The sequence below is a fragment of the Larus michahellis genome, chromosome 6 (assembly GCF_964199755.1).
Source record: "Larus michahellis chromosome 6, bLarMic1.1, whole genome shotgun sequence".
In the NCBI taxonomy this organism is placed as follows: Eukaryota; Metazoa; Chordata; class Aves; order Charadriiformes; family Laridae; genus Larus; species Larus michahellis.
In genome coordinates, this window is record NC_133901.1 from 18312774 (window position 1) to 18327632 (window position 14859).

General features: G+C 47.0%; 1 protein-coding gene across 4 annotated transcripts in view; it reads left to right on the top strand.

Moving 5' to 3' along the window:
- The window catches only part of ST6GAL1 (ST6 beta-galactoside alpha-2,6-sialyltransferase 1), a 45235-nt gene that overhangs the window by 17742 nt on the left and 12634 nt on the right, over positions 1-14859 (top strand). For 2 of the 4 annotated variants that reach the window (XM_074592159.1, XM_074592158.1), the window contains exons 3-4: positions 13016-13144; positions 13933-14614. In XM_074592159.1, coding sequence (XP_074448260.1) covers positions 13984-14614 — 631 coding nt within the window. In that variant the 5' untranslated portion in view covers positions 13016-13144; positions 13933-13983. Of the gene's footprint in view, positions 1-9647; positions 9932-13015; positions 13145-13932; positions 14615-14859 lie in introns of those variants that run through there. The other 2 variants (XM_074592160.1, XM_074592161.1) reach the window with 2 other exon arrangements.

Below are 14859 nucleotides of genomic sequence, written 5' to 3' on the forward strand. Positions count from 1 at the left end.
AAAAAACAAACAATAAAGACCACTGAAATGTAAATTAATAATCCCAAAGTAGCGTGAGAGGGCTTTGCTTCTCGGTCACTTTTCTTTGCTTTGATATTGGAGTGTTGCGTCCCCTTCTACGTGGGAGGAGATGCTTTAACCAGCATACCTCCAGGGCTTGGGGGTTCTCTGCCAGCTTCGCCTCAGGGGCTACTGGTATGGTGGCCTGAGGATGGAAAAGAAATTGTGTTCCTCCTGTCAGGAAGACCCCAGGACAGCCAGGACTGTGTACCTTCAGATGCCTGTGCAAGCTTAAAGCATGGTGTGGTAGCAGCCGAGCTCCCGTCCGGAGGAGCTGGAGGGGGAGATCATGGAAAGGAGAGTGAGGTCCACCGCTGGTAAGGATTGCTGCGGCAAGAAGAGGGAGAAAAGTGGAGATGAAGCTAGGATCAGCTCCCACGAGACTATGGTGGCATTCCCAAGTAATAAAAACTTGTCCCTTAAAAGCATACTGGAGTGAAAGTAGGCAGATTTGTTTGAAGAAAATGAATGAGTAACTTTAACCTAAGGCTTGATCTAAGCCAGATCAAAAGTCAACCTTGTTTAAAGTTCAGTGAACTTGAAGCCCAGTGCTTTTCCACTTTGAGCTTGGGTCAGATGTTGAGCAGCAAGAAGAAATGGCCTTGTCTCAGATGACTTGGGCATGTGTGAGATGGGACGAGATCACCCTTGCAGTCTTCAGCACTGTGCAGGAAGTTACAGTGTGTGAGACTGCTGCTGTGTGGAAGCACCCTTTCTTGCGTTAAAGCAGTTAAGTGTGGTGTCACACCCCCCTCTGGCATCCTGTGAGTCCACCCCAGCAGCTGGCAGCCACCGCCGGGGGTGGTTTTGGCATTTGTACTTATCCATGCAGTCCATCGAGGCCTGTTATTTTAAGAGATGACTGTAAATAGTGTTTGCTGCACACCCTCATCTTGGAGGGAAGTTTTGCAGTATTCTGCACCTTCTACCTGATTTGTAAGTGTTTGTTTCAACCGAATGCCAAGCGTTTGGTGCTGGAGTGCAGTTTCCTTCCTTGGGGTGGGGGAAGCCCCAGTGAGGCACTTTGGCCTTCTGCGTCTGGGCTGTTGAGATGTTACTTAGAATCACAGAATTGTTAGGGTTGGAAGGGACCTTAAAGATCATCTAGTTCCAACCCCCCTGCCATGGGCAGGGACACCTCCCACTAGATCAGGTTGCTGAGAGCCCCATACAGCCTGGCCTTAAAAACTTCCAGGGATGGGGCTTCTACCACCTCTCTGGGCAACCTGTTCCAGTGTCTCACCACCCTCATGGTGAAGAACTTCTTCCTAACGTCCAATCTAAATCATCCCATTTCTAGTTTTAATCCATTCCCTCTAGTCCTAGCATTACCCAACATCCTAAAAAGTCCCTCACCAGCTTCCTTGTAGGCCCCCTTAAGATACTGGTAGGCCACTATAAGGTCTCCTGGGAACCGCCTTTTCTCCAGACTGAACAACCTCAACTCTCTCAGTCTGTCCTCATAGGAGAGGTGCACCAGCCCTCTGGTCATCCTCGTGGCCCTTCTCTGGACACGTTCCAGCACGTCCATATCTTTCTTGAGTAGGGGCTCCAGAATTGGACGCAGTACTCCAGGTGAGGTCTCACAAGAGTGGAGTAGAGGGGCAGAATCACCTCCCTCGACCTGCTGGCCACGCTTCTCCTGATGCAGCCCAGGATACGATTGGCTTTCTGGGCTGCTAGTGCACACTGACGGCTCACGTTGAGCCTCTCGTCCACCAGGAAGAACTGTGTGGGTTTGGGCGTTAGGCTTCCTGATTGAGAGTGGTGCAGCCTAGATTTGATTAACATTGAGTTCAGTGATGTAGTTTGGGTCAGGAGTGCGCTGATGAGCTCTGATGAGCACCTGCTCGTCGCCCCCAATCTTATTGTGTTTCCATCCATACTGAGAAGCAATTTCCGATCAAACAGGGCTTGAGTCAGGTGAAACCCAGCAAAAAGAAGCTTTCCGAGAATGGTCTAATATCTAGTGGTTGCATCAGCTGCTTGGTTTACTGCATTTCTCAGCAGCAGGACACCAACAGAAGTCCTAAGGAACATCCCCTCCGGCTCCCCTGAGGTTTTTTTTGTTTTTTTTTACATGTGCTTTTTTGAGCTTCCCTTTAGGATTTACTCAGTGAGGAAGATGAAGTCGGGCTTGGCAGTGCTATGACATGGCTGACCTGAGGACAAAGCTGACTGATATAGTAAAATGCTGGAAGAACGTCAATATTTAAACAGAACCAATTTGTGATGTTATAAAAAGAAAAATTGCGGTACAGATAAACCTGGCTTTCTCTTGGGACGTGAATTCTCTGTATTAATGCTGTTACATGTGTGCTCATCTCGGGGCCCTCCAGCTGCTGTGTGGTAGGAAATGGCTCCATTTTCAGCAGTTATGTTTAGAAAACAAGGTGGGAGTGAGGAGTGGAGTGTTGTACCTAGTAATGGAAATTATCGGTGGTTGAGAATGGCCTTGTGCGAAGCCATTCGTCCTAGGCATGACAGGTGCCTGACTTCTATGTTTGGGGGGAGTTCCCTTCATGAAAGAAGAAGTCTGGTGTCTTCGTGGCCAGGTGGCAGTGAGCAGACGAGAAGAGAGCTGCATGCTTGTGTGCAGGATTCAAACTCTTGGCAATAACATCCCCCTCCCGTATCTCATCCCTCCTCCCATATCTCAACCCTTCTCCCAGCAAAATGCTGGCTGGTCCTGGGGGGCAGGCAGGGATCTTTCATTGCTCTGGGGGCTGAGAGGGCTCTTTTAGACCATACAAGAGCTCTCTAAGACTGCTGAAATATGTTGTACTAAAAGCGATATCGAATGGAGGAGATACAAAAATGTCTGGGGCCTCCTTTACTGCTTTAGGGAGTAACTTATGTTTTTGTTGGAATCATCTGCCTAGATCTCTTCCTCAATGCAGGAAGTTGCTACCTGGGTTTGATGAAAAACACATCTGTGCTGAGATTCATTGGTCGTCTTGCTTTTTTTTCTCCCCCGCTACTTTCTCAGCGAGCCCTGCGCACACCGCTGGTCCTGGCCGTCTGCCATGGGCCAGACTCGCACGCTTGACCCCTGCTGGTGTCCTGCTTTGAGCCACACAGGACTAATTTCTCTTCTAATGCTTGGGGTAACTGCACTCTTAGAAGACTCTAGTTGTCTGAATTTGTGAAGATATTTACTTTATAGCCAGTTATGGTATGTGGGACTTAAGGTCTTAGTGTTTTTGAGCCTTTCCAGGGGCAGGGATGAGGAGGAGCAAGAACCGGGTACTTGACCCAAGTAGGCCAACAGGATTATTTCATACCATGAATGTTGCATTCAGTCACATTCAATATAAATTAGAAAGGCTAATAAATTCTAATGGCTGCCATCTTTGTGCCAGTAAGGAAGTGCCACAAGGTTGGTATCCTTCATAGTGGAGACTCAAGTGTGCCTGAAACTTCTGTGGCCTTAAATACCAGTGGGGAGAGAGCAGCCTGCTTCAAGGGGAGGCGTGTGGTTCAGATCCATGGCAGATCCATCTAGTTGCTGTTTCCAAGCTGTGCTGCCAGACTTATATCTAAAGCACCAACCATAGGAAGCGAGTGATAGGTTGCTTGGGGACAGGAGCTGGGTAGTGCTTTCCAGGCTTTACACCTGCTTTTCTGATAGTGGAAAAAGCAGGCTGAAACCACTTAGAGTAGGAGATATTAGGGTGGAGAGACACTAAAATGGCCTTTATAGCCTTTTTGGCCTCTCTGAACTTCAGTAAACTAAATGTGTTCCAGTTACACCAGCATGGTCTTTTCGTCCCTCCAGCAACCGTGTAGATTTGTTGCGCTTCAGACCACTTCATGTCATGCCCGTAACCACACTAATCTGTCACTGGGATGCTTTCAGGGTGTGCTAAGTGGGGAAGAAAAAGAAAATTCTTTGAATAGCTTGTACCTGGTACCATGGAGCTGCCAGACGCATGGCATGCTCTGTGTGGGAGCTTACAGCTGGAGCCGGTGCTTGGCTGTGCCTGGTCCTCCATCCCACTGAAGGGTGGGCATTGCACGCCGTTCTGCTCCCACAAAGCATCGTCTCTGCTGGTTCCTTAAGGAGAGGACATAGTTTTAGGTTTGGGTAGGAGGAACCATTGAACCTATTTTCCTTTCCCTAAGGGTCTGGGGTGGGGTGCTGAGAGAAGAAAATAGCAAGGAGGTTTTAAACGACAGCTCTATCAGGAAAGTTTCATTAATGTTTTCTGTTTTTCTAAATACATATGTGAAACTTTAAGGAGGAAGGCGTGTATTAAGCTCTTTAAATGTCTTTAAATATATCTAGGTGCCCAGATTTGTGCCATACTCTTATATTGCCTGTGATTCATAAAATTGAATTTTATTCAGGCAAGGTCCCTTCCCTGGTGGTGACCTTGTGGTCTTATTGACAGTAGATACATTTGAAGTGATGCTACAAGGGGATCATTTTACCAGATGAATAAATCAGACGTGTTTGAAAAACAGAGCAGCGCTTGCTGTTGTTAAGGTCTGAAGTCCAGCCACGCCATGAGCTCCCTGCACGGCGATGTAACTCACTGACATGCCTTGGCAAAACCGGTATTTCATGTCTGCTACCGCAAATATTTTGACTTCTGTGAACCTGGCTGTTGCTTTAACAGAGAGGGATATCCAGGGCTTTGGGGTACATGTATTCCTGCGTCCCTGCTGCCTCGGCTGCTCTGCTGCAGCCCAACACTGAACTTGGACCAGGGCTTCCTTGACAGCTTGTGTTGAGTTATACCCGGCTTTCCTCTGGTCATTTCGGTCTCGGTTTAAGCAGTGGAACCGGTGAAGCGTGGTAGAAGTGGTATCAATTTAGCTTACCTAACACCGTGGTTATGAAGAGCAAAAGCAAGCATTTTGGGTTTGTGGAAAAACATCTCGTTATTGTAATGTGGGTTTTTTTCCACCTCCTTTTCTGTCAGAGGCAAAATAGTTAACTGTAATTTTTATGTTTCCATTTGTCTTCAACGTCTCAAGTTCCTTGCGTAGAAAGGAACTATTTTGATTTTTGGAGATAAGTACTTGAAGTGCTTGTTAAGTAATTTTTCTTACCATTTCTCTGAAAGTTATTTGCTTTGATGGGCTCTGATTGGTGTCCATTCTAATATTCTCTTTATTGCCATTGGGATGTGCCTTTTTCTCTTAGCACCTGGTGCTTTTTGATGAACACTCTTAACATCTGTCTCTTACATGAATCAGTATGTATTTCTTTGTGAAAACCAGTTTATTTTAAAGGTAATGCAAGAAGGGTTTTGCTTAACGCAGAGGGGTTTGAATAGCGCTTCCTGAAGTCAATGGTCAGAATTCCCATTTTGCTTCTGTCCTCCAGTGAAGTTGTTGTGGTGGCACACCATTCTCGAGTGCCAGCCCTGCCATCCCTGAGAGGGATATGAGCTATGGGTATGAAGAGGAGAACCAAACCTCAGTAGTGCTGCTGGACTGAAAACAAGCAATGGTAGATGCACAGTTCTGCAAGTTTATTTCACTGTCTTATGTTAAATTGTATTAGATCCTTCGCTGAGCAAGTTGTAAAGAGTTACGGGATTGGCCTTGAGGAGATGGGAAGACATCATGCCCACCCATAAAAGGTTGGTGTCAGAGAAATATTATCCGGAAGGGTAGTGTAGCTGCAGCTGGCACAAAGTGTATTTATTGTCCTGGGGCCTTGGAATACCAATTACATGTCTTAGCGCACAGTGATATTTGCAGAGGCATGAAGTGTTGACCTGTCACATACCACTAATTTAAAATAAAGAAGCACTGCCCTCTCATTTCGAAAGATAAACGCCACAGAGAAACACATGACTGGGAAGAAGTAAGAAGTGATTTGTTTGATTTGAAGGCATAATGTTCCATGTAAAGTAAATAGTCCTAAATCAGTGATCACATCCTGGTCTTTAAAGTTGGGGGGCTGGGGGGGAATTTTTATTGTTGGCTTCAGTGTGGGAATGGTAATGATAAGCCATGATGCTGGTGGGTCTGGGTGCGGGAGGAGAAGCAGTGTTTTGGGGGAATTGGTGCCGTTTGTGCATAGCACGATGCACTTCCTTTCTTCTTCTTCAACATGAACATGAAGTTGGCAACTTTAGAGATTGAAAAGGTTTGTTACCAGCAGCGGTCTCCAAATATCTTGCTGAGTGAGGCTGCCAGGGGCACCATGGAATGGCTTCTGTGTGGAACTGCACTCTGAAGGCTCTGTGGTGGCTGTCTGACCACATTGCAGTGGGAACATGCTGCCAGAGCCCAGGGCTGGCCTGGCGCATGCCGGCACCCCACGCAGGTGGGTTCTCTTTCCTGTCCATTACTAGTAACAAGGAATATTCAGCAGGCATCTGTCCACAGGGTAGGAAACGAGGTTTTGTAATGGAGAGGTGCTGATCCCACCAGCCGAGAGCTTGGTCCTGTTCTGGAGCTTGTAAACACTCCATCCCTCCAGGCAAGTAACCGACCAAGCAAGAAACACGTATATGGTGTTCTCCACCATGGCATGCTCTGATAATTATTTTTTCTTGTCCTAAAAGTTAAATTGTCCTTCCATTTTCATGCACCTGCAAAGGACCCTGCTGTAACCCATTTCTCCTTTAGCTGGCAGGGTCAGGGACTGTTACTGCTGGCCCAGGGCGATGGTTAGAGCTTGTGGCTTTGCAGAAGATCGTTTTTTTGGTGTTAACAGCTTTCCTGACAGGGTTGGAGCGAAGGGCAGGGATGCGATACACTTGTCGGAACTGAAAGTCATCCCTCTGAGGATGCCAGTCTCTGAGCAGGTGGGCAAAGGGACGGGAGGACCATCCCTGTTATAGTCACCAGCCATTACAGCAGCGTGGCAGGGCTGCAGCACTGCTTGTTGAATCTCTCTCTTGGTACGTCGATGTTGAGGATGGTCCCTGCACCTGTGTGTTGGTGTCTGCTCCTGGTCTGGAGAGGAGCACAACAGCAAACAGTCTTGGGAAAGCTGCTTCTCAGCCCAGTGGGTGCTGCTGGGTGTACTGCTTCTTGCTGCAGCCATGACTGCTGACGTGTCCTTAGCTAGGTGGCTTACCTGGTTCAGATGCCCTGGAGCGGGTTTGTCATCGCCTGTGTCATACTTGTTAATGTGAAATGGTTTATTAGAGCTGAGCTCCAACAGCTCCGAACATGCACTTTGTTTAAGACCGTGCCCTGGTATCGGCTGGTCCTGGACCAGAGCTGTGCAGGCACCCCATCGGGATGGCGGCGGCTGAAGATGGGAAGCCGTGGCAGCGCAGGTCACTTCTTGCCTTGGGTCTCGGTGGCTGTTAGTGACCGTGCGGCTCTGCAGGTGCCCAGCGGAGCGTGTGCAGTGAGTGAAAGCAAAACTGCTGCTTTTTAGTTAGGGCAGAAAGGGGAGGCAGTGAGCTGCTATGAAGAGCCACCCTCCAAAAACAACAGGGGACCTCAGGAAAGAGGGGGAATAAAGGGCTGACACAGCCAGAAATGAAGGCTTCTGCCTTTATTGAATCCCAATGTTTGTTGACAACGCAAAACCAAAATGAAACGCATGCTTAAACTCTTTCCCCTGTGCCCCCTCCCCAGACCTCCCTCTCCTGTTCTGGAGGATTTTTTTCAGCTGCGACAGCAGGATATTTTTTCTGGCACGTGCAGAGATTTTTAATGCAGGCAGCACTAATGGAATGATTTATTTCATTAGCAAGTGACTTGTACAGCTGCTCCTCAACGCGTCACCTGAAATGTAACCATGTTCCTTACTTAAAACACTTATTTTCCTCATTCTCCATGTAAAAATTCCTCATTCACCACCTTTTATTTTGTTCTGTTTGGTGGCATTGGAAGCATGTACTTAAGTGTATGGCTCAACAGATGTTTTATTTTCATAGCACAGTTACATTTTGGAAAAAACCCAAGAATTGCTAGAAGTGAGTCGTCTTTGTTTATATATTTACAAAATTGAAATGCACACAGTTAAATTAACAGGCTAGGCTAAATAGTGTATCAGAGAGATCTTCTGAAACGCAGCTCCAGAGGGACAGATCTTTAGCTTTAACAGATACGTTATCACCTTTCATCTGATGTATAGAGTACATGAAAAATACAACTGCTTCATGCAAAATGGCATGATCAGAGTTTGTTTAAAACCATAAAGGCTCTTGATATTTTTTTTTTTCTCCCAGGACAGGAATAGGGAATTTTAAGAGCAAATGTGGATTTGGTGTTACTTCTGGAATCTTTTTTTTTTTTTTTTCCTCCTTTTCAGATTCCTTGGGTATGTTGTTTTGAATGGAGGAATTCCTGCCCCATGCCTCCATGTCTTTCCCCTTTAGGTATCCTCTTTTCACACACTTCCATGTGAACTCATTCTGCCTCTGCTGCCAGCCACAGCGCTCTTCACAGGCGCTTTACAGAGGGTCCCGAGTGGAGGAAAGGGTTAGTACTGAGCATGTACAAAAGAGGGATAAAAAGGTGTAGTTGAAATATAAAATGTTCATATGGGGGAGTATAAAAACTTTAAAAAATACACCAGCAAAAGCTGGGAACAAAGTTTTACTGCTTTGTATTTGGGCACGGCACAGTTGTGAGGACAGATGGAGATGCATAAATGAAGGAAACCTGGAAAGAAGTGTAAATGCTCTAAGTTTAAATATGAAATCGTTATCACGTTACGCAAAAAAAAAAAAAAGACTGAGGAACAACTTGCTAAATTAAAAAGCTTTTGTGCGTACAGGGGCAAAAAAACTTCAGGTGAGTGATGCTGATGTATGAACGGAGAGACCAGTGAGAGACACATTCAAACAGGTGGATGCGATCCCTGCGTGGGCCCATCCCGAGGGGCTGCATCTCTCAAATCATCGTTCAAATTAAATGAAAGGTGTTATTTGACGTGATAGCATTTCAGAGGAATACTGGTGGGACGCATTGCTTCAGACAATAAAAATAACTAACACCTGTAGAATATGTAAGAATTAATGGAAAAGTCTCATCATCTGTTTGCTTAAGAGTCACGTTTCAAATCTATCTGTCTGTTTCCTCTTCTTGCTTTTGGAAGTTGGTGAACCTGGAGAGAGAGAAACAGCATGCTTGAATTGTCAAGATTTTGGTGACATTGCTCACCAAGAGCGTCGGAAAAAAAGAAAAAAACCAAACGTAACCTGTTGTGGGATGAGAAAGTTCCTGTCCTGGATAAGCGACTGCCTAGCGGGTAGGAAACAAAGCGGTCAGGTTTCACAACATCACACAAGTCCCACAGGGATTTGCTGCGAGATCTCTGCCGTTGAGCAGCGATAACGGATCTTTAAAGGAAAGGAGGAAGGGGCAGGTTATGGGCTTGGCTGGCTTTGTCTTCAGAGGGACCAGAGACAACGCCGAGCAGCTGCAGAGGGATCCGGCGATCCTGAGTGTCTGGGCAGTGCAACGGCAAAGGAAGCCTGCGCCAGCAGGGGTATAGTCATATTTTATTCCTGCCCCTCCACCCTGTGCTGGGGACAACTCTCAGTGAGTCAGTGCTGCTTGCAAAATATCCTGCAGTCATTACCGACAGCCTCGAGCTCAGGGCTTAGAAACGGTCGAGAGGGGAAACAGAAGTGGGAGGAAGTTTTTTTGGAAGGAGAACAAAGCAGCCCCGTTGTTATTTTGCTGCCGGACTGCGTGGCCTGAGCGTGTGCAGCCGGGGTGTCCCGGTGTGCCTGCCTCGAGGGATGGCTGCGGGCTGCTGGCAGTGCTGCGGAAAGTTGAGCAAGACGGTCGGAGGTATGGAAAAGCTGCTGTGCAAGGAGGGATTGGAACAAGCGGGACTCAGCCTGGAAGAGCAACAAGTGGGGAAAGGATGGTGTTAGGAGAGGTGGTGCGACTACGAACAACGTGCAGAAAAACAAAGGCAGAAGGATTACTATCGGTGCGATGGGGTTTGCCGGTGCGATGGGGTTTGCCAGTGCGAAGCGGAGAGAGGAGGGGTTGGTTCTGCGTGGTGCACAATTGCAGAATTCATTGCTTCAGGCTGTTTGGGAAATGTGAGTGGTTTCAAGAAGCAATTAAACAAATGTGCAGAGGATGGGCTTTGGTACAGCTGATGACACAGCTTTTTGGAAGCTACGTGCATGAACTGGAAGAGAAATATATTCATATGTTTGTCCATACTTACATGGTTTCTCTGTGTATCTGTTGTCGGTCGCTATAGGAGACAGATAAGCGCTTGATAGACTTTTTGTTTAACGAGGTGAAGACACTGTTAGCAGTTTTAGGGTAAATCTGCTGTGGGTTGTGTAAACGGGGATTGCCCCACGTTCTCTGCCAGGGCAGTGCTGTCTGCAGCTCTCTGGGTGGGCAGCAGCATCTGGGACGCGAGAGGTGACTGGGCTTTAGAACTCGTCTGCACTTTGGTGATTAAGACTTGAGTCCAGTGAGATGCTTGGACAATAAACGTTAAGTATAAGAGTGTGTGGGCAGGATATAATTCCCTGACCACCTTGGAGATACTGCATCACTCACTTGTTCTCTGCACAGGATTAATTTACCCCCAGAGGACTTGCTGTGTGGGCGTAGCCTGCCTGCCGGCTGGCCAGCACTGCACCCCACAGCCACGTCGGGCTCTAGGTTTGAAGAAGGCAGCAGCTGTTTGTTTAATTATTTTTACAGGTTTGGGGGATGGTTTTTTTGGTCCTTTCTTTCATAGTACTCATAGCTGACACCTTGTGCCTTGTGTAGGTGATACATTTCCTCCAGAAGAGCCCATTTGTACTAACCGCTGTGATACAGAAGTGCGTGCTTACCTAAAGGTGTGGGAAGAGAGCCCCACTTGTGGGCTATCCTACCTTGCCTGGAAGAGCAGCTGCCTTCCTGCTCAGCAAGGGATCTGTGGCAGAATGCTTGAGGGGGACCTCATGTTAGGACACTACTTGTGCAAATAAAATAAAATTGTGTCATGTGAAGTAGTAATAATAATTAAACTGCACCGCAGATAAGCCCTGGTGAGCAAAAGGTGCCTTGAATTGTTGTGGGCCTGCTAAAATGTACTTGCTTGCACAACCTACATTACCAACTTACGAATCAAAGCAAAATAAATGTTTGCGTTGCAGCAGCATGCACAGTCGTCAAAGGTAGGGATCATGTTGTGCTGAGGTGAGTTTTCCAGGTCCTTTGTGTAGTCCGGGTTAGAGGGGAGGTGTTGTGACTTGTTGGGCATCCTCTGCCGTGCGGCATCGGGAGGAGCGTCCCAGCAGGAACTTGCAATGAGCTGTAAGGTTTTTCCACCACGATGAACCTGCCACTCCTGTGGATTATCCTGGCCCTGGGAAACAAAAGCTGACAGTATTGAGGTGCGCCTGCTATCACCTACACCTCAGGAGAAGCTTCTGAAGTCAAAAACATGTCAGAGCCCTCCAGGGACCAGAGCGAACTGCTCTGCTCTGTGGGGCAGCCAGGGCACCTCCCATGGTGTGGAGGCTCTGTCCTGCCCGCACAGAAGATCTTGGTTGAGTTTCCTGGAAGCCAGACCCTCATCTTGTGTAAAGAAGAACAACGTCAGTAAAGTCAGGTAGGGAGGCTGCAGGAAGCATGGTTGGAGAGAGGTGTCTCAGAGTTTTGTACTAAGCTGACGCTGGACAACTCTGTTTTGGTTTTTGTCTCTCTCGATTTGGAAAACATTGCTGTCCAAGTGTGGTTTGCCCGCGGAGCCTCTGACAGCATGGAGGCTGACTCAGTGGTGCCTTCCCCTTTAGCAAGTGGCTTTTGCACTCTCCTGCCCTGATGTGTCTCTGTCCCCGAGGGCAGCAGGCAGACCTGGAGTGGGATGGACCACCGGGGTCTCCATCTGCAGAGGAGCTAGGGGAGAGGCAGGGGTGGTGAGAGCATCTTGCAGAGACCACAGCAGAAGAGGAACTGTAAACAGCATGGGGAACCTTGCGTTGACTCCTCAGCAGAAGAGCGTGCCACGATGTCCTGCATCTCCTCCTAACATCCCCCCTTTCCCCATGCTGCCCTACCTCGGTGTCTGAAACCATACTGGCCAAAAAGACTTCAGCGTGCCTTTCTAGCGCTTGCTTCTCAAGCAAATGAAAAGTGAGATGGTCTGTCAAGGCAGAGGAGATTATTTCAATAAAAGCTAGAATTACTTGTGCTCCTTGAATCTTTTTTGTTGTTAAGAACTGGAGGTAGAACAATGTTTGCTTTTTAATTGTGGGGTACTCTGTAAGAAATCAAGTTGAGTTCCTTAATAGAGTTAAAAGAAAATATAAGCAGACAGCATTAGGATGCTTTAATAATTTTAGTATTTAATCCTGTGAAGGGTAGTATTTGTAATTTAGCTTATGTGGCATTGTACTGACTCAGAGTTCCTGCAAAAGCAAGCTACTTCTTGAATTGTATAATACTGAAATCTCCCTTTCTTCTGTTGCGTTTCCTTGGTAGAGTGAGACTGTAAAATCTAAAGTACATTTGACTATTTTGTGAGGACCTGTGGTTGTATGCTGTAAAGCAACTTTTCATATGACTCGCTCCAAAAAAGCTAGGAGTCTTCTCTGCCACTGCGTTTGAGGAAGAGTGCGTGATAATCACCCAAGAATAGGCAGTAAGATATTTCCCTAGGAAAAGTTAGCTTTTTCTTTGTTTTCCCCTGTTCATTATGTTAAGCATCAGCATTGGGATTTTTCCTTCAACGTATTATGGGTGAATCCACTGCTCAGAGCCTTCACCATGGAGAAGGCTGTCAGAGTGGTGGGAGCACACAGCAGACAGCCTGCAAACCAGTTCCTGCTTTAGCTGAGAGCGGATTTCAAACCAAGAAGGAAGATGCCCATTTTGAGTGGGCATTTAAGCAGTTAGAAGACTTACGTTGTGTCATTGTGTTTGCTGCTGGCCCTGCCATGCCTGGGTATCAGATTTTGTAGGACTGCAGGGCTTATCTGAGGAAATACTTGCTCATTCGCAGAACCATGAGGTTCTTCCATAATAGGGTGTTTTTTCTTTCCCTCTTTTTTTGCAGGTGTTTCTTGAACTCTTCAGTGCGTCACAGAACTGTTTGTGTTTTGGGATATCCTGCTTAAACCCTTGGAAGAAAATCTGCCAACAGCTAAAAATGACTTGAGTTGGAGAGCTGCTGCTTTATCCCCAGGTAGTGTGTTGGTAGCTCAGTAACTTTGCAATACCACAATTAGCGCAGATTGCTTTCAGCAAGTTGCTCAAGGAGGGAGTTGTCACTAGGGTCTCTCTAGAGTGGCCAGTGATCTGCATGTGTTTGTCTCTTGAGGAGCACTGGGGTACCTGCCGTCTCTATACTGTCTCCATGTTCTTGGACACATCCTTGAGCAGCCACGCAGGGAAATGAGCAGTGCCCTTCTGTCTTCTGTGGTCCAGTGTGCTGCTCATGAGGTGTTTATGCCTCGGCATATGTTTCATCAGCTCCTTTCATCAGCCTTTTTGGCACTCCTCCTATAATTGCCCCCTTTTATAACATGATGGGAGCTGGAGGTGTCTGCTAATATGAGGTAGCACAAAAGAGGACCTGTACAACAGGATCTGCCTTTGCCTTCTCCAGGGGTATCATCCCTACAGCAATGTTTACCACGTTAATTTATGAACCTAAACATGCCTCAAACCCTACGGTTGATTAATTGGCTCCCAGCAGCTGTTTAGTGAGGCTTCATGTTGGGAGCGCACACAGCCCACTGCAGGCTTGCAGAAGTGTCCTGTGAAGTCACCAAGTGTGTCAGTACCAGGCTGGTGAAACTCCCCCTCTTCATGAACTCATAGCTTTGGGTTTTTTTCCACAAATATATGCCTTATTACGTGCTTCATTAGTGTTCATGCCTCTGAGGGCCCCTTGTCCACATGCAGATACGTATTTATATAAACACATGCCTGTGCACACAGCTGTGACTGAGATGTGTTCCTCTCTCCCAGGACCAGCTGCCTGCCCGGTGTTCAGTGTCCCCTTTGGATGCACCGTACACTATGGTTCACATCAATGTGTTGAAAAAATTCATGTGTGTTCTTGTGGTGATCCTGGTAGCTCTGACTGTTTGTCTGTGGAGAGAGACCAGAAGAAGCTACTATGTTCCTTTCAAGACCGAGAGTGATGATTTGCAGGTTCACAGGACTTCAGAAAAATGGAACCCGCTTAAATCACAGGGCCTTTTCCATGAAGCAGCCAGTGAATTGGGTCAGATACCCAAAAATTGGTTTAGTAACCACAACAAAGTAAAAGGCAGCACCTCTGGAACAGCCGAAAAGTCCAAGAAAGCAGCAGACTCTGTGAAGGTATGGGATGAAGACAGTTCATCCAGAAACCTCATACCCAGGCTGCAGAAAGTCAGGAAAAACTACCTGTCCATGAACAAGTACAATGTGACTTACAATGGGAAGAGGAATGCTGCTAAACTCAGCCCAGAAAAGCTGCTCTGCCAGCTACGGGACAGGGTGAATGTGACCATGATAGAGGGATCGGATGGTCCTTTTGATACCGCTGAATGGCAGCAATACCTACCAGGGAAAAGCCTCAATGAAACAGTGGGCCGCCTGGGTCGCTGTGCCGTTGTGTCCTCAGCAGGGTCTCTGAAATCATCTCACCTGGGACAAGAGATAGGTTGGTATCTTTCTATTAGCATAAAGTCAAGTAACGTTGTTTTATAAAAATAACCTACTGTCATGCGCTTACCAATAAACCTCTGGTGTGGTCACAAAGGTGTTCAAAATAAATTGAAATATTACCCTTAAACTTCTTCTAAAGGTAGTGAACATTACAGCCTGGGAGGAGATGGGAGTAATGGTCAGATATTCCCTTCCTCTGTACACACCGCACAGTGTAGGCTGCCTTATGATGCCCTAGAT